Below are 24,193 nucleotides of genomic sequence, written 5' to 3'. Positions count from 1 at the left end.
AAGGTTTCTTGAGAAAGTCTTGTATTGCTATATACTTTCCTCTTAGGACTGCCTTTGCTGCATCCTAAAGATTTTGAACAGTTGTGTTTTCATCTTCATTTGTTTCCATGAATTTTTTCAATTCGTCTTTAATTTCCTGGTTGACTCATTCATTCTTTAGTAGGATGCTCTTTAGCCTCCATGTATTTGAGTTCTTTCCAACTTTCCATTTCAAAGTTTCAAAGCATTGTGGTCTGAAAATATGCAGGGAATGATCCCAACCTTTTGAAATTGGTTGAGACCTGATTTGTGACCTAGGATGTGATCTATTCTGGAAAATGTTCCATGGGCACTAGAGAAGAATGTATATTATGTTGCTTTGGGATGGAATGTTCTGAATATATCTGTGAAGTCCATTTGGTCCAGTGTGTCATTTAAAGTCTTTATTTCCTTGTTGATCTTTTGCTTAGATGATCTGTCATTTCAGTGAAGGGGGTGTTAAAGTCCCCTACTATTATTGTATTGTTGTCGATGTGTTTCTTTGCTTTTGTTATTAATTGGCTTATATAATTGGCTGCTTCCATGTTAGGGGCACAGGTATTTACAATTGTTAGATCTTCTTATTGGATAGACCCTTTAAGTATGATATAGTGTCTTTCCTCATCTCTTATTACAGTCTTTGGTTTAAAATCTAATTTGTCTGATATAAGGATTGCCACCCCAGCTTTCTTTTGGTGTCCATTAGCATGGTAAATGGTTTTCCACACCCTCACTTTCAATCTGGAGGTGTCTGTGGGTCTAAAATGAGTCTCTTGCAGACAGCATATCGATGGGTCTTATTTTTTTATCCAATCTGATAGCCTGTGTCTTTTGATTGGGGCATTTAGCCCATTTACATTCAGGGTAATTATTGAAAGATATGAATTTAGTGCCATTGTATTGCTTGTAAAGTGACTGTTACTGTATTTTGTCTGTGTTCCTTTCTGGTCTATGTTACTTTTAGGCTGTCTCTTTGCTTAGAGGACCCCTTTCAATATTTCTTGTAGGACTGGTTTCGTGTTTGCAAATTCCTTTAGTTTTTGTTTGTCCTGGAAGCTTTTTATCTCTCCTTCTACTTTCAATGACAGCCTAGCTGGATATAGTATTCTTAGCTGCATATTTTTCTCATTTAGTGCTCTGAAGATATCATGCCAGTCCTTTCTGGCCTGCCAGGTCTCTGTGGATAGGTCTGCTGCCAATCTAATGTTTCTACCATTGTAGATTACAGATCTCTTCTCCCGAGCTGCTTTCAGGATTTTCTCTTTGTCTCTGAGACTTGTAAGTTTTACTATTAGATGTCGGGGTGTTGACCTATTTTTATTGATTTTGAGAGGGGTTCTCTGTGCCTCCTGGATTTTGATGCCTGTTTCCTTCCCCAAATTAAGGAAGTTCTCTGCTATAATTTGCTCTAATATACCTTCTGCCCCTCTCTTTCTTTCTTCTTCTTCTGGGATCCCAATTATTCTAATATTGTTTTGTCTTATGTTATCACTTATCTCTCGAATTCTGCTCTTGTGATCCAGTAGTTGTTTATCTCTCTTTTTCTCAGCTTCTTTATTTTCCATCATTTGGTCTTCTATATCACTAATTCTTTCTTCTGCCTCATTTATCCTAGCAGTTAGAGCCTCCATTTTTTATTGCACTTCATTAATAGCCTTTTTGATTTCGACTTGGCTAGATTTTAGTTCTTTTATTTCTCCAGAAAGGGTTTCTCTAATATCTTCCATGCTTTTTTCAAGCCCAGTTAGTATCTTTAAAATTGTCATTCTGAACTCTAGTTCTGACATCTTACTAATGTCCATATTGATTAGGTCCCTGGCAGTCGGTACTGCCTCTTGTTCTTTTTTTTGAGGTGATGTTTTCCATCTTATCATTTTGTCCAGAGGAGAATAGATGAATGAGAGAACAAAATGCTAACAGTGTAACAACGACCCCAGAAAAATATACACTAAATAAATCAGAAGAGACCTGAAACCAGGGGAAAAGAAAGGGAAAGAAAGAAAAAAGAAAAACAAAAGAAAAGAAAAAGAAAAAAACAAAAAACAAAAAACAGAATATGATCAAATATGATCAAGCTGGTGCAGAGATCAATGCCACACACTAGATTTTGGGCGTATTTTGGTCTGTTAGAAGAAAGTGCCTCCCAAAACTTTAAGGAAAGAAAAACTTATATATGTACAAAAATAAGGGTAAATACAATGAAGGGATGGAATATGACTGTAAGGATGAAAATTATAAAAGATTTTATAAAAGGAATTGATAAGATAAGAAGTTTGTTGAAAAAAGAAAGAAGAGGAATTAAAAAAAGCGGGGGGAGAGAATGTGATCAGGCAGGAGACTAGAACAAAGCCATACACTAGAGATTTAGGGTATATGTTGGTCTGTTAGAAGAAACTGCATCCCAAAATTTTAAAGAGAGAACAACTTATATATGTATATATATATATATATATACCAAAAATAAGGTTAAGTACTATGAAGGGATAGAATAGGACTCTTCCAGAAAGTGGTTGCTTTTCTGTTCAGAGTTGCTGCTATTCTTTTCTTCGATCTCCTGTTGAGTTCGTAGGTGTTCAGAACGGTTTTGATCCCTATCTAGCTGAATTCCTGGGATCAGACGAAATTTAGGTCTCCTACTCCTCCGCAATCTTGCTCCTCCTCCCAAACAAATAGACTCTTAAATATAGAGTACAAACTGCTGGTTGCCAGCTGGGAGGTAGGTAGAGAGATGAATGAAATAGATAAAGGAAATTAAGAGGTACAAACTTCTATTTAAAAAGTAAATAAGTCATGAAGATGAAAGGTACAATGTAGGGAATATAATCATTAAATTGTAATAACATTGTATGGGAACAGATAATGACTGCACTTATTGGGGTGAGCATTGAGTAATGTATAGAATTGCTGAATCAATAAGTTGTACACATGAAAGTAATACAACATTATATGCCAATTATACTTCAATAATTTTTTATACTTCAATAATAATTTTAAGTTTTTTTAATTTAAAAAACATAGTCAATTTTGTTTTTAAAGAAATAATCAAAGTTGCAAAAGAATTTATACTGTATGATTCCATTTATGGCATATACACACATACAGAGAAAGAACACTGTAATGATACACACCAAATTGTGTAAGAATGGGCAGGAGTAGGAGTAAAGAGAAACTAAAGTTTTGCCTTAGAATTAGATTGAACCATATAAAACTGCCATTTTTGAAAGTCAAAAACGGGTATCTGCAGTTTCATAACATTTTAATTTTTTGCATGAGGAGTTTTATGTAATAAAAAATATTAAAGAACACTAACCAATCCAAAAGTATCTCCTTTTTCAAAACAAGGGGATTTGGAAGAGAGAAATACATGAAACAGAGGATTTTTAGGGCAGTGAAAATACTCTTCATGATATCATAATATTGGATACATGTCATCATACTTTTGTCCAAACCCATATAGAATGTATAACACTCAGAATGAATCCTAATATTAACCATGGACTTTATGTGATAGTGATGTGTCAATGTAGGTTCATCAGTTGTAACCAACATAATATTCTGGAGGGGGATGTTGATAATGAGGGAGGCTATGCATGTATGAGGTCAGGGGTTTAGAGGAAATCTCTGTATCTTCCCCTCAACTTTTCTGTGAGCCTGAAGCTGCTCTAAAAACTAAATTCATAATTTAAAAACAACTTCAGTATAATTAATCTGCTCTCAGATGATCAAATATTAACTCTAATTTTTTGAGGCACTAACTCCTTATATAAAGCAGGCATATCACAGTGAATTAATTGCCTTCCACAGTCCTACTGAGTGCAACAAAAAATTGAATATTAGCAGAATTCTCCCATACAAACAATGTTTACTTCAGCATAAAAGGGAAGGACTAGGGAAACAGACTTGGGTCACTGTACCACATTCTAGCTGTGTGATCTTGTAAAGTTGGATAACCTGAGGGTTCTTATTTATAAAATGGAGATAATATCTATCTCATATGTTGTAGTCCTAAGGACATAAATCACCTAATGGACTGATTAGAATATTGAGACCCTCAGTAAATAGTTCCCAGTATAAGATTTCTTTTGCAATTTCCATTAAGTAGGTTATGGGTCCCTGGTTTGGAGTTTGTGGTGGCTTTAATGCACTCATATTTATTTTATAACAGTATATCAAGTGGAGACAAAGTAGGGGTTATAAATAACAAAAAACTCAGAGGAGGTAGTTCAAGACGGTGGTGCAGGAAGATATGAATTCACCTCCTCCCATGGACAAAAAAAATATACAGCTACATATGGGAAAAATAGCCCCTAAAAGAACCTGAGAACTAGCTGAACACCTGCTCCACAACAAAAGATAAAAGGACCACATCAAGACTGGTAGGAGAGGCAGAGACATGCTCTCACCAAAAACCCCACCCCCAGAGGGGCAACCCACAATCAGGAGGGAGCTCAAAAAATATGTTTGTGTGTGTATACACACACACACACACACACACATTTCATTATAGATATAAAAAAATCTAGATATAGATCACTTCTCACTAAGGGAAAGAAGTTTGTACCCCACACAAGGCACCCCTACCCTCAGGTCCTGCACCAGAGAAAGAAGCTCCAAATGCCCAGCTTTGAAAACCAATGGAGATTATGTTCAGGGGAAACACAGGGCATAGAGAATTAAGATTCTGCTCTTAAAGGGCTTATGTGCAGAACAACACTCCTTGGGACCCAGCATAAAAAGCAGCATTTTTAAAAGAGCCTAGATTATAGGTGAAGGAGATTTACTTGCTAAACTTAAAGCTATCAGAGAGGCAGAAGTCTGTTGGGACTCTCTTCCGGGATGGTATGCTGACAGATGCCACTGTTATTGGCTCCCTCTACCTTACTGACACCAACACTGGTAGGTGCCATTTTTGTACCCTCACTCTAATGACCTAACAGCAGAAGTAAGCAGCCCTGGCCCCCCCACATCCCCCAGCTGCTCATCCAGCACCACCAGAGCCAAGGGGCACACCCAGCCTACACAAGGGATACTCCTTGAGCGGCAGGCTCAGGTGGCCAGGGGGACTGAATTTCTGAACCACAATGTTCTAAAACAATCCAAGAGACAACTCAAGAGTCAACCAAGAATTAAGGTAAGGTTAAATGACGAGGTTCAACTTCTACACAGAACTGTTCCTTCAAGACAGCTAGAGATAACTGTTTCACATAACTCCAGAAACAAACACAGAAAATCAAGCAAAATGAGGACAAAGAGGAACACATGTTCCATAAAGTAACAAGATAAAACTCTAGAAAAAAACCTTAATGAAACAGAGAGAAGTAATTTACTAAATAAAGAGTTCCAATTAATGGCCATAAAGATATTCACCAAAATCAGGAGAACAATGAGTGAACACACCTAAAACTTCAACAAAGAGATAGAAAATATAAGAAAGTACTAAATAGAACTCACAGAGCTGAAAAATATAATAACTGAACTGAAAAATATACTAGAGGGAATCAGAAGCAGACTAGATGACACCAAAAAACAGATCAGTGACCTAGAAGACAGGATAGTGGGAACCATTGAAACAAAACAGCAAAAAGAAAAAAAGGAAATTTTAAAATATAATGATAGCTTAAGTGACCTGTGAGACAACAGCAAGCATACTAACATTCATATTATAAGGGTCCCAGAAGAGAAGAGAGAAAAAAAGGGACCAAAAAAAAAAAAAACTTATTTGAAAAGACAATGGCTGAAAAGTTCCCCAAACTGGGAGAGGAAACAAACATCTAACTCCAGGAACAGAAAAAGTCCAAAATAAGACTAATCCAAAAGGATCCACACCAAAATGCATTTTAATTAAAACACCAAAAGCTAAAGATAAAAAGAGAATCCTAAAACAGCAAGAGAAAAACAACTAGGTACATTCAAGGGGAAACCCCATAAGACTATCTGCTGATTTTTCAGCAGAAACTTTGCAGGCCAGAAGATCCTGGCATGATATATTCAAAATGCAGAAAGGAGAAAACTTCAACCAAGAATGCTCTACCTGTCAAGGTTATAATTCAGAATTGGGAAAAAAAAAAAAAAAAAAAGAATTTCTCAGACAAGCAAAAGCTAAGGGAGTTTATCATCACCACTAAACTGACCTTAGAAGCATTGTTAAAGGGACTTCTTTAAGCTAAAGCATAAAGGCCATAACCAGAAATAATATATAAAATAAAATCTCACTAATAAAGATAAATATACATAAAGGTAGTGGATAAACTACTCATAAAGCTAGTATGAAGATTAAAAAACAAAAGTAGTAAAATCAACCATTATCTACAATAGGTTAGGAATACACAAAATGTAAAATATGATCTCAAAATGATAAAACAGGTTGGGAGGAGCATAAATAGAGTACTTTTAGAAGGTGGCCAAACTCAAGTGACTATCAACTTAAAATAGACTGCCATATAGGTGTTATTATATATGAATCTTACCATGATCATAAACCAAAAACCTATACTATACTAGATACACAAAAAATAATGAGAAAGGAATATAAACACTAAAGAAAGCCATCAAATCACAAGGAAAAAAAAAAAAACAAGAGAAGGGAAAAGAAACAGAGAATAATTACAAAATAGGGCAGGCTGGGAATGGATAAGAAGGCACACCAATGACTTTAAAAGATATTGGTATTTATTCCAGGAATGAAAGAATGGTTGAACATCTGCAAATCAATCAAAGTGATATATATAAGCAAAATGAAAGATAAAAATCATATGATCATCTCAATAGATGCAGAAAAAGTATTTGACAAAATACAACACCGATTTATGACAAAAACACTCAACAAAGTAGGTATAAGGAAATGTACTTTGACATAATAAAGACCATACATGACAATCCCACAGCCAACATCATACTCAATGGTGAAAAGCTGAAAGCTTTTCCTCCAAGATCAGGAACAGGACAGGGAGGCTCATTCTCATCACTCTTAGTCAACCTAGTGTTGGAAGTTCTAGCCATAGCAATTAGGCAAGAAAAAGAAATAAAAGGCATTCAAATTGGTAAGAAGTAAAACTGTCACTATTTGTGAATGGCATGAAACTATATGTAGAAAACCCTAAAGATGCCACCAAAAACTATTATAACTAATAAATGAATTCAATAAAGTAGCAGGATACAGAATTCTGTTGCATTTCTATGAACTATCAGAAAAAGAAATTTTTAAAAAATCCCATTCACAATTGCATCCAAAGAATAAAATACCTAGGATAAATCTAACTGAGGAGGTACAGACTTATACTCTGAAAACTAAACAACATTAATAAAAAAAAAAAAAAAGAAGAAGAAGACACAAATAAATGGGAAGTTATACCATGCTCATGAATTGAAAGAATTAATATTGTTAAATTTTCCATTCTACCCAAAGCAAACTACAGATTCAATGTAATCCCTATCAAAATCAAATGGCCTCACAGAACTAAAACAAGTAATTTTAAAATTTATATGGAACCACAAAAGACCCCAAAAGCCAAAGCAATCTTGAGAAAGAAGAATAAAGCTGAAGGTATCATCATCCCTGATTTCAAATGGTACTACAAAGCTATAGTATTCAAAACAGCATGATACTGGCACAAAAACAGACACACAGATCAATGTAGCAGAATAGAGCCAAGAAATAAACCCATGCATAGATGGTCAATTAATCTACAACAAATGAGACAAAAACATACAATAGGGAAAAATAATCTCTTCAATAAATTGTGTTGAGAAAACTACATGCAGAAGAATGAAACTGGATCACTATCTTACACCATACACAAAAATTAGCTCAAAAGACTTGACTGTAAGACCTAAAACCTTAAAACTTCTAGAAGAAAACTTAGGCAACTTAGGCAATAATTTCTTTGACATTAGATGTAGCAACATTTTTCTAGATTATGTCTCCTCAGTCAAGGGCAACAAAAGTAAAAATAAACAAATGGGACTACATCAAACTGAAAAGCTTTTGCACAGCAAAGGAAACTATCAACAAAACAAAAAGACAACCTACTGAATGAGAGAAAATATTTGCAAACCAAATATCTGACACAGGGCTAATATCCAAAATATATAAGGAACTCCTACAACTCAATAGCAAAAGGCAAAAAATTCAATTAAAAAATGCAAAAAAAGACCTGAATAGACATTTTCCCAAACACATATGGATGGCTAACAGGCAAATGAAAAGATGCTCATCACTAATCATCAGGAAATACAAAACAGAACCACACTGAGATATCACCTCAAATCTGTTAGAATGACTAGTATCAAAAAGACAAGTAATAACAAGTGTTGGTAAGGATGTGAAAAAAAGGGAACCCTTGTGCACTGTTGGTAGGAATGCAAATTGGTGCAGCCACTATGGAAAACAGTATTTTTCAAAATATTTAAAAAAAAACTACCATTTGATTCAGCAATTCCTCTTCTGGGTATATATCTAAAGAAAATGAAAACAGTAACTCAGAAAGGTATATTCAGTCCTATGTTTATTGCAGCATAATTTACAACAGCCAAGATACAGAAGCAACCGAAGTATCCACTGACAGATGAATGGATGAAGAAGATATGGTATCTATCTATATCTAGAATAATGGAATATTATTTAGTCATAAAAAAGAATAAACTCTTGTTATTTGTGACAAAATGGATGAATCTGGAGGGTATTATGTTAAGTGAAATAAGTCAGACAGAGAAAGACAAATACTATAAGACTTCATTTATATGTGTAATCTAAAAAATAAAACAAATGAACACAAAAAAACAAAACAAAACCAGACTCATAGATACAGAGAACAGACTGATAGTTCCCTAGGAGAAGGCAAGTTGCGGGAGGGCAAAATTGGTGAAAGAGATCAAGAGATATAAACTTCCAGTTATAAAATAAATAAGTCATGGAGATGTAATATTTAGCACAAGGAACATAGATAATATTGTATTAACTTTATATACAGAGAGATGGTAACTAGACTTACATGGTGATTATTTCAAAATGTATATAAATGTCAAATTACTATGTTGTACACCTGAAACTAATATGTGTGCCATAATACTTCCATTTAAAAAACCAGAAACCCCAATCAAGCTATAAAACAATGAATTTTATTGTTATGTTGTTTCTGATAACAGAAAATCAAAGTTAGGCTGGATTTAATTCTATTCCTCCGACTCTGTCAGCTTCCCCCTCCACCTCCTAGGTGGGAGTTTAACCTAAGGCTAATTTTCCTTATGGTCATAAAGTAAATGCCAACAGTAGCAAAGAAATACATATCTTTGTTGATATCCATATATTCTTTGACTTTTTGTGACTTTCTCTTAAAAGGAAGTTCTTTTTCTTCTACGGAGGAAAAATCCTCTTAAATCCAACTGATATAGCCCTGCCCATGCTGAGACAATGCCTGGGTAATGAAACAGCACCCCTATGACTGGACGAGGCTGATCAAGAACTATCCTTTGCTCTGGAATCAGTTCTCTAAACCACAGGTAGACAAATTTTTCTGTAATGGGCCAGATAAAAATTTTAGGCTTTGTAAGCCATGCAATCTCTCTAACTACTACTCAACTCTGCCGTTATAGCATGAAAGCAGCCATAAAGAACACGTACACAAATGAGCATGGCTGTGTTTCAATAAAACCTTTTTATGGACACTGAAATTTGAATTTCATATAATTTTCATGTTGCAAATTATTAATCTTCTCTTTATTATTTTCCAATTGTGTAAAATGCAATAACCATTCTTAGCTCATAGGCCTGACAAAATCAGACAGTGGTTGAGCATAATTTGCTAACTTTTGCTCTGTTACTTTGCTGTTTACAATGGAAAGAGGTAGAATGTATGTTTAGGAATCAGCCATAATATTCACTATAATTACCTCTAAAGTCCCTTTCAATTCTGAAAATATATATAGCATAGAATATTCAAATCTATACCTCACTTCTTTGGAGATGAGTAGTTATAATATCCTTGAATTAATTTGAAATAAAAGAAATGATAAATTGCCAACATATGTGACTTTACACTGAAACCTTGCTAAGAGGGAAACATGTATATAAAAAAGGGGTACATGCACCCCGATATTTATAGCAGCAATGTCCACAATAGCCAAACTATGGAAAGAGCCAAGATGTCCATCGACAGATGAATGGATAAAGAAGATGTGGTATATATATACAATGGACTATTATGCAGCCATCAACAGGAATGAAATCTTGCCATTTGCAACTATGTGGATGGAACTGGAGGGCATTATGCTGAGCGAAATAAGTCAATCAAGGAAAGACATGTATCATATGATCTCACTGATATGAGGAATTCTTAATCTCAGGAAACAAACTGAGGGTTGGTTGCTGGAGTGGTGGGGGGTGGGAAGGATGGGGTGGCTGGGTGATAGACATTGGGGAGGGTGTGTGCTATGGTGAGCACTGTGAATTGTGTAAGACTGTTGAATTGCAGACCTGTACCTCTGAAACAAATAATACATTATATGTTAAAAAAAAAAGGAGAAGATAGTAGGAAGGGAAAAATGAAGGGGGGGAAATCAGAGGGGGAGATGAACCATGAGAGACTATGGACTCTGAGAAACAAACTGAGGGTTCTAGAGGGGAGGGGGGTAGGGGGATGGGTTAGCCTGGTGATGGGTATAAAAGAGGGCACATACTGAATGGAGCACTGGATGTTATATGCAAACAATGAATCATGGAACACTACATCAGAAACTAATGATGTAATGTATGGTGATTAACATAACATAATAAAATAAAATTTTAAAAAATACGTCACATATACTTCATAATGGGAGTTATAAAGTAGGTTATTAAAACACCAGAAAGGTACCACTGTACCACAGCTTCATCTGTAAGCCATAATGTATAGCCCCAGTTCAATATACTAATCAAAATCAAATGAATCATATAAAACCCCATGTACATGGTTATGATTTTTAGTTCTTACCAAAGTACAGTCTTTCCTGGCTTAAGCACTACAAAAACCCATAAGTCACTAGCTTCACAGTCTTTCAGAATTAAGGTCTTCATTTGAAACAGTTACAAAAGAGAAAGTAAATAGAAAAAAAAAAAATTGCTCATCTGCTCATTAGCCACACAGAAATACACAGTAAACTCCTCTGAGGTATAACCGCATCAAATATATCTTAATGAACTAGAAAAGTTAATCATCTTGCTTAAGAATATAACTTATACTGAGGTGAGATTTAAGTACCAAGGGGAGCCTGATTCACTAATCACTTTCATTGTTCTCTATACCACTATAATATATATTAGTATTAACCTTGAAAAGTAGGAAAGGATAATGAACCATAATGGCTTTGGGCCCCAAATCAAGTCCTACAATCTCAGCCAGCTATGATGTCTAAATAACAGAGTCTAGCCTGCCAAAGCAAAATGCCAGGATCTGGGTGATATCAGGAGAAGCAAGAACAAAAAGGATTAATAGGTCACACTCTTCTAGCACTAAGCCAGCTCTAAGAATACTAGTAGCATTTCTGTAAAAAAGCCTCAGAAAATGAAAAATTATTTTTCATTCTAACCAGGCAATTATTTTATCATGATCAACCCATCCTGACCACTGAATGAAAACCTCCAGAGATCATGAGATTTTACAGATTCTATAGAAATCTCTGCCTCTTAGAAGATAATCATATAAATTCTTTGTCCTAAAAAGCCATTGCCTTAACTTTAAAGATGCTGGGGGTGGGGGTTGGGAGTGAGAAATAGGAAGGGTCTAAATTCAGCAGTTTTGTTGACAGCACTAACAGGAATGTATATTGTAAATTGTAAAATTGTAAACTACCCTAAGAATACTGTAAAATTGTAAACTACCCTAAGAATACTTACTTTCCAGAACAAGGATGTAATTATATGGACATGTTAAACAATAAGTGAGTATTCCCATACTCCCAAATCTGCAGATTGCACTCAGTGGAGCAAACTTTGATTTTTTTCCTTCATTAGAATATTTTAAACAACAAAACCTGTTTAAATGAGTGGAGAGCTATGATTGATAATCTGTCCATGGTCCTAACTTTGGTTTGGTTTTCATTTCTTACTCCAATTGACAGAATTGAGTTAAAGCATATAACTACAGAGAGAATATTTCCATTACTAATCTTTACAGTGTGAATTTCAAAGAGATTGACAGAGACAATAAAATCGCCTGTAATTTATATAAATATAATTAAGAAGCATTTTAAATACAATTAATCTCCATCAGGATAAATCATGGTAAGAAAACATATCTGAAGAATTTCGGATTTGAAAAGGTTAAATAATATTTTGAAGGAAGAAATTTAAATTTATTCTGAGTTCCCTGAAACATTGGGAAATAGATATTTTTTAAATTAACTTTGTCCAAAAGAAAATCCTACTTTAATTATACCAGACATTCTTGACAGACCTGCCAGATACAAATGGGATTTTCTCCTGCTAAGTCTACAAAAATCTCTTTAAAGAATTATCTAAGACTCTATTAAAAACATATCAGAACAGTGATATAAAAATCCTTGATTATTCTAAAACAATATCTGGGTCATATTTCTCTATTAGAAAATGTCTAGAAAATATTAATGCTGCAGAACTTATGTATTCACAAAGTTTAAGAGTTTAGAGCCCTTAAAGATAAATATTATATCTAGCTTTTAGAAAATTGAAACTAGTGACTAATATGTTAGGAACTGCCTAACATATAGAAAAACATGATCAATAAGAGGTGAAGAAGAGTTCCAGGTCCTATTGTTAATCACTATGGTCACAAGTTATCTTGAAATAGAATAAAACAAAACTTATGACTATAGGTTAATAAAAGAAATTATTCCCATCGCTGCAAGTATCACCTATGATACATCACTTTCGGTTTATCTGTTTATAAAACAGGGAGTATATCCTCCTCCCTATCTCATAAGGTTACCGTGATAATAAAATATAATGAATGTGAAAATACAAAGTTAGAAGTCTTAAAAATGTAAGGTATACTTAATACACAGTAATACAGCTCCATTGTCACAAAGTAAAAATAGCAATAAGTAAACAGCAAGAAAATAATTACAAACTATAGGGAGAAAATGTTTTAATAAGATTTTATTGAGGGCAGAAATAAATACCTTTGTATTAAATAAGTCACATTTCAATTACTCAAAGAGAGGAAATTTCTTCTCATTAATGTGTGAAAAGAAATTTAAGGTAATAATGATCAACAAGTATTTTTAATCATATTTTTTTAATGTGGTATTATCTCTAAACTACTGACATCTTCTGAATGGCATTTTACAGACTGCTCTACGCTGAAAAATGGGACATTCAAGTTGAGCTACTTTGGAGACATAAAGATACAGACTAATTAGACGAGCAGAAAGAATAAAAGCTATTTGGGGTATCAAGACTTCCATTGAACTACTTTCCTTTGTAAGGATAGACTCAGAAAATGTAATTTACTTTCAAGAGCAAGAACTAACACAGCTAACAACCCTCCCATATTCCACAGAACTGAGCTTGGGGAAGGGGGCAGCAGTAGGGAAATGAAACATAAATTTAGACAATAAAACTGGACTAAGGTGATAAGATGAACAGAGTTTCTGTCAAATTCATGGGAGATTTCCTGGTAGAAGTAAATTTCTAAAGAAAGCATTAGAAATTACATGCTTTAAGAAATTAAAAACCTGGTAAAACTATGAAGGGTGTTTTCTGAGGTTAATTTTGCCAGGTTGAAGAATCTGACCGTCTCATTAGATATAGCCAATCCAAAAATCATTTGGATTAATCCGTTTTCACTGACATAAATAAACTCCTTATTTTGGGCAAGACATTTAACCTTCTGAATCTGTTTCTTCATTTATGAAGGATAAACAATCATAATAGTAAGCCCCAATTTTGTTCTGAATATCAAAAAGATAGCAGGGAATTACTAAAAAGAGCTTCCTAAATTGCAAAGTACCAATGAAAATGTCATTTGGTTCCTAATTAAAACAAAAAAAATGTTTATGGGCTATCCGCAGGACCCCATAATGTAAAGCTAAGAAATTAAGTTGCGTAGCTATTATCCAGCATTCACAAGAAATTTACTAATTCCTAAGTTAACCAATTTCTCAAAGTCTTGATTTACTGTTATCCATCACTGTATCCTGTGTTTTTCTGAAAAATACACTGTATTTAACTTATATAGTCTTTTTGGCTCTAGTTATGTATTTTATTTTATTTTTTCTAGTTATGTATTTTAAAGGAAAAGCTCTTTATAGGTGTAGTATGAAACTCTAGAAAGAAGGAAAAGAAGGCTTATCTAACCCATTTTTTTCTGTTTTGATTTTGTTTTTGCTTAATATGGTAGGCCAAGATATCTTTCCATACTTACTTTCCTTTCCACACATATTGCAATGTACGCATGCCTATCAGCTCCAATAACCAAATAAATAATTTTTAAAGTAATTAAACTATCATTAAAATGTGGGCAACATCCACTTCAAGCCATTCTCTTTCTTTAGACAGTGGTTGTAGTGTAATATAAGAACACACAGCTTACAGTCAGAGGCCTTTAGATGGAACAAGGGCCCTGAAAGTCTCAGAATTTCTATTTTCTTATTGAAAATGGGAATGACACTTACTTCATGAGACTATTCTGAAGATTAAATTATGTCTATTTTTTGTATAATATTCTTTCACTTATGGAATCAAAAAAACATTCACAGTTTTAGAGGGTTTTTTTTTTTCCCATCTCTACAATATAATTTAGACATTAAATTTTCCCTTAAGTCCTTCTACTTTACAAATAAATTCTACATGGAACTGCTTTTATTTCTTTTTTCCAAACTAAAAATTTTTTAAAAACCGCCTGAGTCCTTGCTTTATTTTTATTTTTAAAATCTCCATTAACTATTTTATTTATAGTCTTTCAAAACTCTTTTTGTATTATTTTGTTTTTACTAAAATGTGTTTGTCTTCCAGATCGAAAGATACAGGAGTTCTTTCCTCTATTTCTAGAGTAACAGTAAGATGCTTCCTAAACATAACTGCTTGTGTTATATAGACATAATAGGCTTCTAATACAAATCTTTCATCCCAGGGGCTAGTCATAATATTAAATAACAAATTAATCTCAACTGCATTGCTTGGCATCCTCTGGAATTCATGAGTTTTATTTCGGTTTAAAACAAATGGCCATATCTTTCTGTTCTATTCTACATTAACATTTTCCCTATCTACTGATTTTTTATTTGATTATTTCATGCATTTGAATATTGAAAAAATCTATCTCTAGCTTTATGGGTTCTTTTCCTCAATTTCCTAATGGTGACAGCTTAATTAAGCATGGTAGTGAAAAACAATATATATTATTTTTTATTATGTTATGTTAGTCACCATACAGTACATCCTTAGTTTTTGATGTAGTGTTCCGTGAGAAAAACAATATATATTAAGTGGGAGTCAGGATATCTAGGTTCTTGTTCTAGACTTGCCACTGACAAGGTGGACCACATTTCTCTGAGATTCAACTTCTTTTATCTTAAATAAGGGAGTAGGAGAAAGTTATTTTTAAGGTCTCATATGCTGATCATAGAATTAATTTTCCAAAGGTACACATATAGAGAATTATAAGGAAAAGGGAATAACAGAAATCAGCTATGCCCATATGAGTGAAATAGACTAAGGGAAAAAAAAGATATACCTGCAATTTCTTCTAAAGTGTTGGCATGCATGTCCAGCAACACAGTTCCATTCAGAATACAACTTCTCAGCTCAAACAAGCTGTGCAAGGAAAGAGTAGCCACATAGGGTTTGCTCCACCTTTCTCCTCCATCTTCCACATCTTCTTCAAACTTCAACCACCTACACAAATAAACATTATCAGCACATTGAATAGTATATTGTAGATGAATGATCCTTTGTCCCAAGAATAAAAAGTAGAAACAGAAAGATATTCACATTGCGTCTTGGTTTTGTGGGTTTGGAAGTAAAAACTAGCCCAAATCATTTGGTTTATTTCATTTTAATTCCATTTAACAAGCATTCTTTTCATCATTGGAAGTTGTATAGAAGACAAAGAAAAACTCAAATGTTATTTTTATTAGTTTGTTGAGCTCTGAAAAAATATTTTTTTAATTTTTTTATTAACATATAATGTATTATTTGTTTCAGGGGTACAGGTCTGTGATTTATCTTAATATAAATATTTATTCAGTAGTCACAATGAATCTGCTGTAGAATTAATAGAATATACTTCATAGAAGAAAAATGGCAATTGGAAAAGATGCAAAAGAAAATGAAAGAATACTCATATTTCTTCAGTGGGAGGTCTCAAAATGGAATATTTAAGTCTCTTGGTAATTTTTCCATTTGATAGGAAGGCTAGTATAATTTGGGGCCTATTCTATAAGAAAAATACTCATTAGGCCTGTTTGGATGAAATCTAGTGATTGCAGTCATTTCCTAGGGACTACAGAATCCTATGAGAATGGAGCTTAGCCTCCAATCCCTGGGCCTTGCTGCCCGGATGGAGAACAGAAGAGCCTTGATGTCAAGATGCCAAATGGGAGACCACTGCCTTCTTAGAGTGAAATGAATAATAATATCTGAGTTTAACTAAGATAAATGGAAGGAATAAAAAGAAACCAGTGATTCCACTGCTCTGGCACAAGCACTAAATATCTTATTCTTTTAGAGACTTGTTCTCTAATCCTAATAGATGACCAGTTTAATTCCACCATTTTTAATGAACCCTAAGTAAAGCCTAATTTGCTTTTCCTCCCATTCCATCCACCATTTTCCTCATTTCTCCTCTCCTTTGTCATTCTTGCTCTAACTTCCTCTCTCTATGCAATACCACTCAAGTTCTCTATAAAATATTATATTATTGTTGTATGTAATCAAATGATCTAACTCCAGTAGTAACTAGTTAGGGAAGCAGTGGATCAGCCAGAAATAACTAACCAAAAGGATTAATCAGAAATGATTAATGTGCAAAGTTCCAAGAAATATAAAGAAAACTGTATCCATCCTCACTGTTCAGGAAACAAAAAATTGTCAGGAAATGAAAAGGAAACCAATAGGGAAGAATATGTATGCCTGCCAACAGTTGACAAACAGGGAATACCAATACCTATCATGAGTTTATAAGACACCTGAAGGTTGAAAAAACTTACATTTAAGCCCCAAATCACTGACAATATTTCTTCAATGCTGGCAATTTTATAGAATACTTTTGTGTATACTGTTGGGAATTTTTCATATTAGTGATTCTTAATGATTTTCAGGCTTTGATAGGGCCATAATACTTCATAAATCATGTGATGGTCATTAGTACTGTTCATGAACTAGTTGTCCCTCTCTACCTAGGTTATCACTACCTGGCTCCCTTTTGACCGGGTGAGACCATATGACTACTGACTAGTTCTGGACAAGGAATGTGAGCAGAAATTATGTGTGTCACTTCCAGACTGTGCTTTTGCCCATTTTTCTAATTAATTTGTTTTCATACTGTTGAAATTTGGGAGTTCTTTGTATCTTTTATATATAATATTTTTGTCAAATATATGGTTTGCAAATATTTTATCCTTGTCTATAGCTTGTCCTTATCCTCTTAACAGGATCTTTCACAGCACAAAGGTTTTAATTTTGGTGAAGTCCAATTTATGAATATTTTCTTTTATTGTTTGTGCTTTTGATATCATGTCTAAAAATTCATCATCTAGGTCCTAGGTCCTCCTAGGATTTTTGCCTATATTTTTCTCTCAAATTTGTATACCTTTATGTTTTACATTTAGATTTATGATTTATTTTGAATTAATTTTGTAGACACTATGAGGTATCAATATTTTTACCTATAGATCTCTAATTGTTCCAATACCATTGACAAAAAGACAATTCTTTTTCCACTAAATAGCTTTTGCTCTTTGTCAAAAACCAGGTAGCTGTACTTGGGTTGGTCTTTCTCAGTTCTCTATTCTATTCCATTGATCTATGTGTCTCTCTGAAAAGAAATTTTAAAAACAAATCTAAAGGTATCGTCCTTCCTTTAGCATAATTTCCTTCAGATTGGAGGCTTAGTCCTTTAGAAAAGAAGAATGGAATATCTGGGAATTCCAGTTTGATAGTTAAGGTAACCAAATATATGGATGCTAGCTTGATTTAGCCATAGATTTTATGAATATTATAGGAAGAAGCATAAGATACTTTCCATAAAAAGAAACTCACAAGTTACAAATATCAAGTCTAAACATTTCAAGATTCAGTGCTTTAGGCCAACTCCAGAATGATGCCAAAAGTGTTAAGAGCTGTTTAAATAATTATTTTTAAAAGACATATATATATATTAAAAATATATATGTATATATCCTATACATGTATTCTCTCTCTCTCTCTCCACACACACACACACACACACACACACACACACACACAAATACATATGTATATCTCTCTTTTCTGCTTCTTTATTACATTTCATATTTCAAAGATGGAAATTAAGAGGTCTGGGAACACACCAAATCCTGTTTAAAAATTTGTAGTCACTGAATAGACAGTCAGTTGCAAAATGCCTGATTGCAGTTAATGACCTAAAGTGCTGCAATTTATTCCAGTTTTCAAATAAACTCAGCTGACATTTGTTTGAATAGCAAACAAGAGTCTCACAGGCATGAATGAGACGTAATGAACAATGAAAAAAATCAAAACTGTAGGCCAATTGTATGACATTTTTGTGGGGGGGTGGATTTAAACTCTGAGATTATTTGATTTTCCTACAGTGTGTCTGGATCTGTTTTCATCCATGATTAATACATTGGAATCTCCTTCTACTAAACAGCAGCAACATAAAATAGGTGTTTCATGAATTCTTTGAGGATTAAGAGATGATAATCTCTTCTACAATACTCATATTAAAAATCTACAAAATAAAATACTTCTGCAAATTAGAAATAGATGTTCTCCTTAGAAATTAACTCCTTCTGTTTATTCTATTCCTACTAATTCCTTTTAACTTTTCTAGGAATTTTTATTCTCTGGTTCTACCCAAATAGAAAGTAAAATATCATCCAAAATTATAGCCTTGGGAGAAGTTATGGACTCTTAAGAGAAAACATCCTCTTTTGGGTAGACTTGAGGCTACAGATGGTGGAGGAGGGACATGGTTTGGGTGGAGGCTAGACAATAACATATGTAATCATAAAGTGCCTATTTTAAAGGGAAAGGGGAAGTGAAATATATCCAAACATAGAAATATTAGCTGTTCTTAAAGAGATTTTTTTTTGAAGATTTTATTTAGTTATTTGCAAGAGAGATCGCGAGAGCGCACGAGCAGGGGGACGGGCAGAGGGACAAGCAGACTCCCCGCTGAGAGGGCAGCCCGACACAGGGCTCCATCCCTGAGATCATGACCTGAGCTAAAGTCAGGTGCTTAACCCACTGAGCCACCCAGGTGCCCCTAGCTGTTCTTAATCCACGTTATCGTCACATTTCACATCTCATGGAAAAATCTTAATGACGACTTAAACCTTTCCTAATTTTGAATATCAAATGCCTTCAGAGAACCAATAAAATTGTTTTGACGCAATAATCCTTTTTGACACTACCATGTATGTATCAGAGGCCAACTGCTACCCCCTGCTTTTGTCTCTTCTGAGCTCATTTGTGGGAAGCACTTTTAAAGGGCAACCACAGTGAGTCAAACATGTTGTCTTCATAATTGCACAGCTGTGGTATCTTTGCGTGCTTTTCTATTAATAACATTATATGTTATTTATAAGCAGGACATTGTAATTGTGTTGATTTCATTAGCCCTTCTCATATGGCTTCTTTTAGGGTTTTTAAAAGTGAACAGCTGGTTTTCACAAACATTTATTAAATAATTATGATTCAAAAATTTAGTTTCAAAATCTAAAACTTTGCTTAAGTTTTGCTTGGCAACAACAGTGGGCATGAATTATTCAAGATGTGATATGTGACAGGTGCAATGTGCTGATAAAATATCCTTTTTATTTCTACTCTTAGGGTAGAAAATTATTAATCTCCACTGGAATACTAATCAAAAGAAAGAAGTGCTTCAAATAGTTATGCTAATGATTTATTGCATTTGGAAAATCAGATGGAGTCCTAAATTAACTAAAATTAATCTTTTTAGATGAACTAGGGCAACCAGAACAAAATTACTTCTGCCACTTTAAAACTCACTACATTTCTAAGTCCTCAGTAAATACGCTCTGTTCTTCACTGACGTATTGTGTCTCAGCCAAAATTCATCTACCCTCCTCTTCAATGTTACTATTTTGATTGCTCATCAGATGTCTCCTTGAACCTCAAATAGCTGTACCATGCATAGGGTTCCAGAAGCATGGCTAAGAACAGAGGTCCTATTTAATAACATTAGAGAATACTAATAATTAACTGGATCAACTCTTCTGTTCTTTATAAATGAACAGCAATACATTTCAGTGGTTTGGGATAAACATGTTGTTCAGGTTAATCCATGAGAGCATGATAAAGTCCTATCTGCTCAACTATGATAAAGAGAAAGCTCTGCCATAACAGAGTTTCATGAGAGTGAGCAAGTCACAAGGAAGTTACTGCTTAAAAGGAACAGATCACTATTTGATCTGGAGGATGAAAAATCACCAGCCATTTTAAGAATAAAGGAGTTACTCCTGACAAAATACACATTCCAATCTTACTTCTCAGCTCTACCATGCAGGATGACAGTGAAAAAAGGAATATAAAAGAAATGCTTCCAAAAAGTACCTCTCAGCAATAAAGAGTCTCAAACTAACCAGAGCTTCATAGTCATCATACCCAGCAGATATCCCTTCTTCCTGACATCCAGGAATACCTAGTATTTCTTCTAACCAGTTGAAGACAGATGTTTCTAGCCTTAATCAGGGAGGTTTGCACTTTAAATTCCTTATCAACAACTCTTCAATCATGAGAGAGCAAAAGTTATAATGCTAATTGGGGGAGAAGATGATCATATATTGTTTTTCTGTCATCAAAAAAAAAAAGATGAGCATTCATATTATATACATGAAAAAGTCCAAAGCACTTAGTTTTTGATGCAGTTGGAAGAAAAAAGCAGGATAGATGGTTCTTAATCTTAAAATCTACCAAGTCATATAAAAACTATTGCAAGTTTGGTTCTATATTTAAAATATTATAATAGGAAGCTTCAGAAAGAAAATGATTAACTTACATGATTTTTTCACTAAAAAGGGGAATGCAGACAGAATAACATAACATTAACTTAAAGTATTAAAAAAGGCAAATAAAGAAAATGATTTGACATAAAATAGGTAAAGGAAATGAACACTTAGTTCACAGGAAAAGAAATTAAAGCATATTTTTGAAAATATGTTCAATCTCACCAATAATTTTTAAAATGTAAATTACAATGAGATTTATTTTTCATCTATAAAATTAGCAAAAAAATGTAAAAGTTTGATGATTTAGTCTCGCAAGGGTTTGAGGAAAATAAGCACTCTCATACACTTTTCATAGAATATGAATTACCAAAACATTTTATAAAGGCAATTTTTCAATATCTATCAAAATTTGAAAGCCTGCTCTCATTGGTACGTAAGTTCCACTGGTAGAAGTGGAACTTCTACCTAAATACCTACAAAATAACCCAAAACATACATGTGAATGATCACTGCAGCAATGTTTGTAGCAAAAGCATAAAACAACCTAAATCCCTATCAAGAGTGGCTAAATAAAGTTCATTCATATTATTAAATGTAATGCAATCATTAAAAAGATTGAGTAATCTGTATTGATAATACAGAAAATGGTCCAAATATATTATTAAGCGAAAAAGTGAGGCATGAACATTGTACATAATCCCTATTGTATTTTCATGCAGATCTAGGTATTAAAATTTTTACAAGAGACACAAGAACAGTGATTGCCTTTGAAGAGAGGTAACATGAGCAAGAGTAGAGGATATCTTTGCTTTTTTATCTTTCTATACTTTTGGAATTTTAAATTCTAGCAGTTCATTTTATTTTTTTAAATGTTAAGAGAGATGAACAGATAATAGCCATTTTAATTTTCTTCTATTTACTTCTAGTATTTTTTTAAGTAAAAGGGACCTGTAAAGACCATTCAAAATACATCAAAGAAGAATTAACTATTATTTATAGTATCATGACTGCACATTTAATTTCACACTAACTCTGGGTAGAGTTAAGGCAATGATTAAATACAACCACAAGTTTAATATGATCCAGTGGTGTACTGTGGCTTTCAAAGGGCTGTTCAGTCCCTGGGCCACAAACAAATACGGCCAACAGAAAGAATTTCTAACAAGGAGAGCTGTGTGACCATGGAAGGGATAACCTAACAAAACAGTCAATGGAAGTGTTCAAGCATATCCTGCCTCCTCTTCCTAGAGTACCGCCCGTTCTGCTTTTCTTCCTAGCTAGTTCCAACTCGTCCTTCAAGAGCCAGCTCAGGAATCACCTCCTCCAGGAAAGCTGTCTTGATCCCTTCTCCTTCACCCTTGTGGTTTAGATCCTTTCTACTCAAAATGTGATCCTCAAACCAAAAACATTGGTGTGACATCAGCCGGAAGCTTATTAGAAATGCAGGATCTGAGATACCACACCTGAGGCATACTGAGTCTACATTTCAGCAAGACCCCAGGTGATTTGTATTCACATTAAAATTTGGGAAGCAGTGGTTAAAGGACAACCCTCAGTGTGCCCACAGTTCCTTGTGCACACCTGCGTCACAGCATTCATTATACAGTATTTACAACTTTGTTTACTTATCTAAATCCCTCATTAAACTGTGAGATTGTTAAAGGCAAGATCTAAGATTTTTGTTGTTTTCTATCCGTTATACCTGGCACATAATATATATTCATAAATGTTTGTTAAATAAATGAGCAAAAAGGTAAGAATGAATAAATGAAAAGTAAATGCAAAATTTAGCTTATTATTCTTTCATAGCAATTCATCAATTATATGGCAATATAGAAAAATTACAGTTGACAGAAAAGTAATTTTTGAAAAGTTATTTTGAAAAAACACTATGCTTAGATGTATATATATCCTAGAAACACATTACAAAATATTTTTACCCTCATCAAATAGTATATAAATAAATCCAGGAGTATACCTAAAGCCTCTTATGTTTTCCCTTTCTTTAAAAAAGTCTCACACTCAAGTTATCATATAATATCCCTAGTTTGGGCACAGGCCAACAGTTGAAAACATAGAAATAAATTACTTTTAGATTCCTATTGTTTTCCTGATGACACACAAATTATGCTACTGTTTATCTTTCAGGCTGCAGCTGTTGCTGGCTCTGCATCACTGTTTACTATAATTGCTGCCTTCAGATTTCATTCTGACCCATATCCCATTATAAGATATGCCCAGGCCAGATGAGCAATTTCAGAAATCAACAGCACTCATGGATGTTTGCAAAATCATGGCTTTACAAATCTTTTTTCCAATAGCACGAACATTATTTAGTATACCTTCACCCTTCAACAAAAATCCTCACCTGGCTGTTTCTCGCCATTCAGCATCCTCACCTTCACGCCAGCAAATCTCATCCAGTTCTGTGAAAAGGTCATGAGGAATGTGTTCCTCATCATCATCCTCAGTTCCAAGAATAAACTGTACTCGCTGTGATGGGGTGTCTATAGAAAGTGAGAGACATGAACATGCATTACCATGACTTCAAGCTTAAAATTTCCTGGTCACCAACTTCAACACAACTCCAAACTCACACATCCCTGCCCCTGACTATGACAATCATCCAGAGTAGACTTGGGAAATTAAAACTAAATTTAGAAAAAAACAAAAACAAAAACTAAACTAAATTTAGCATTACATGAAGTCTAGTATATACATGAAGTCTAGTCTAGTATAATTATTTAAAATGTAAATATTGAATATATATATTATCAAAAATAATATTAAATGTTATGATTATTTTGGGATTATTTATAGCACTCATCATAGAAACTATTTCTGTATCTCCCTCATATACATACACACATTTTCTCTCATCATATATGCTATACTTTATGGTAATATTCAGAACACACTATGATAAAATTCACTTACACTGAATGTAATTCACCATGAACTCCCTTGTGATGCTTTTTTATAGTCACACCTTTGCCCCTTCCCCAACCCCTGACAACCACTAATCTGGTCT

General features: G+C 33.9%; 1 protein-coding gene across 6 annotated transcripts in view; it reads right to left on the bottom strand.

Moving 5' to 3' along the window:
- The window catches only part of SLC4A10 (solute carrier family 4 member 10), a 300,268-nt gene that overhangs the window by 119,211 nt on the left and 156,864 nt on the right, over positions 1–24,193 (bottom strand). For all 6 annotated transcript variants that reach the window (XM_036116753.2, XM_078070882.1, XM_078070881.1 and 3 more), the window contains exons 4-5: positions 23,531–23,669; positions 15,705–15,865 (exon numbers count right to left, since the gene is read on the bottom strand). In XM_036116753.2, the coding sequence (XP_035972646.1) occupies positions 15,705–15,865; positions 23,531–23,669 (300 nt within the window). The remainder of the gene's footprint in view (positions 1–15,704; positions 15,866–23,530; positions 23,670–24,193) is intronic.

The sequence above is a fragment of the Halichoerus grypus genome, chromosome 4 (genome assembly GCF_964656455.1).
Source record: "Halichoerus grypus chromosome 4, mHalGry1.hap1.1, whole genome shotgun sequence".
NCBI classification, from domain to species: domain Eukaryota; kingdom Metazoa; phylum Chordata; class Mammalia; order Carnivora; family Phocidae; genus Halichoerus; species Halichoerus grypus.
Note: the sequence above shows the minus strand (reverse complement) of the source record. Positions and strands in the feature narration are given on the sequence as shown.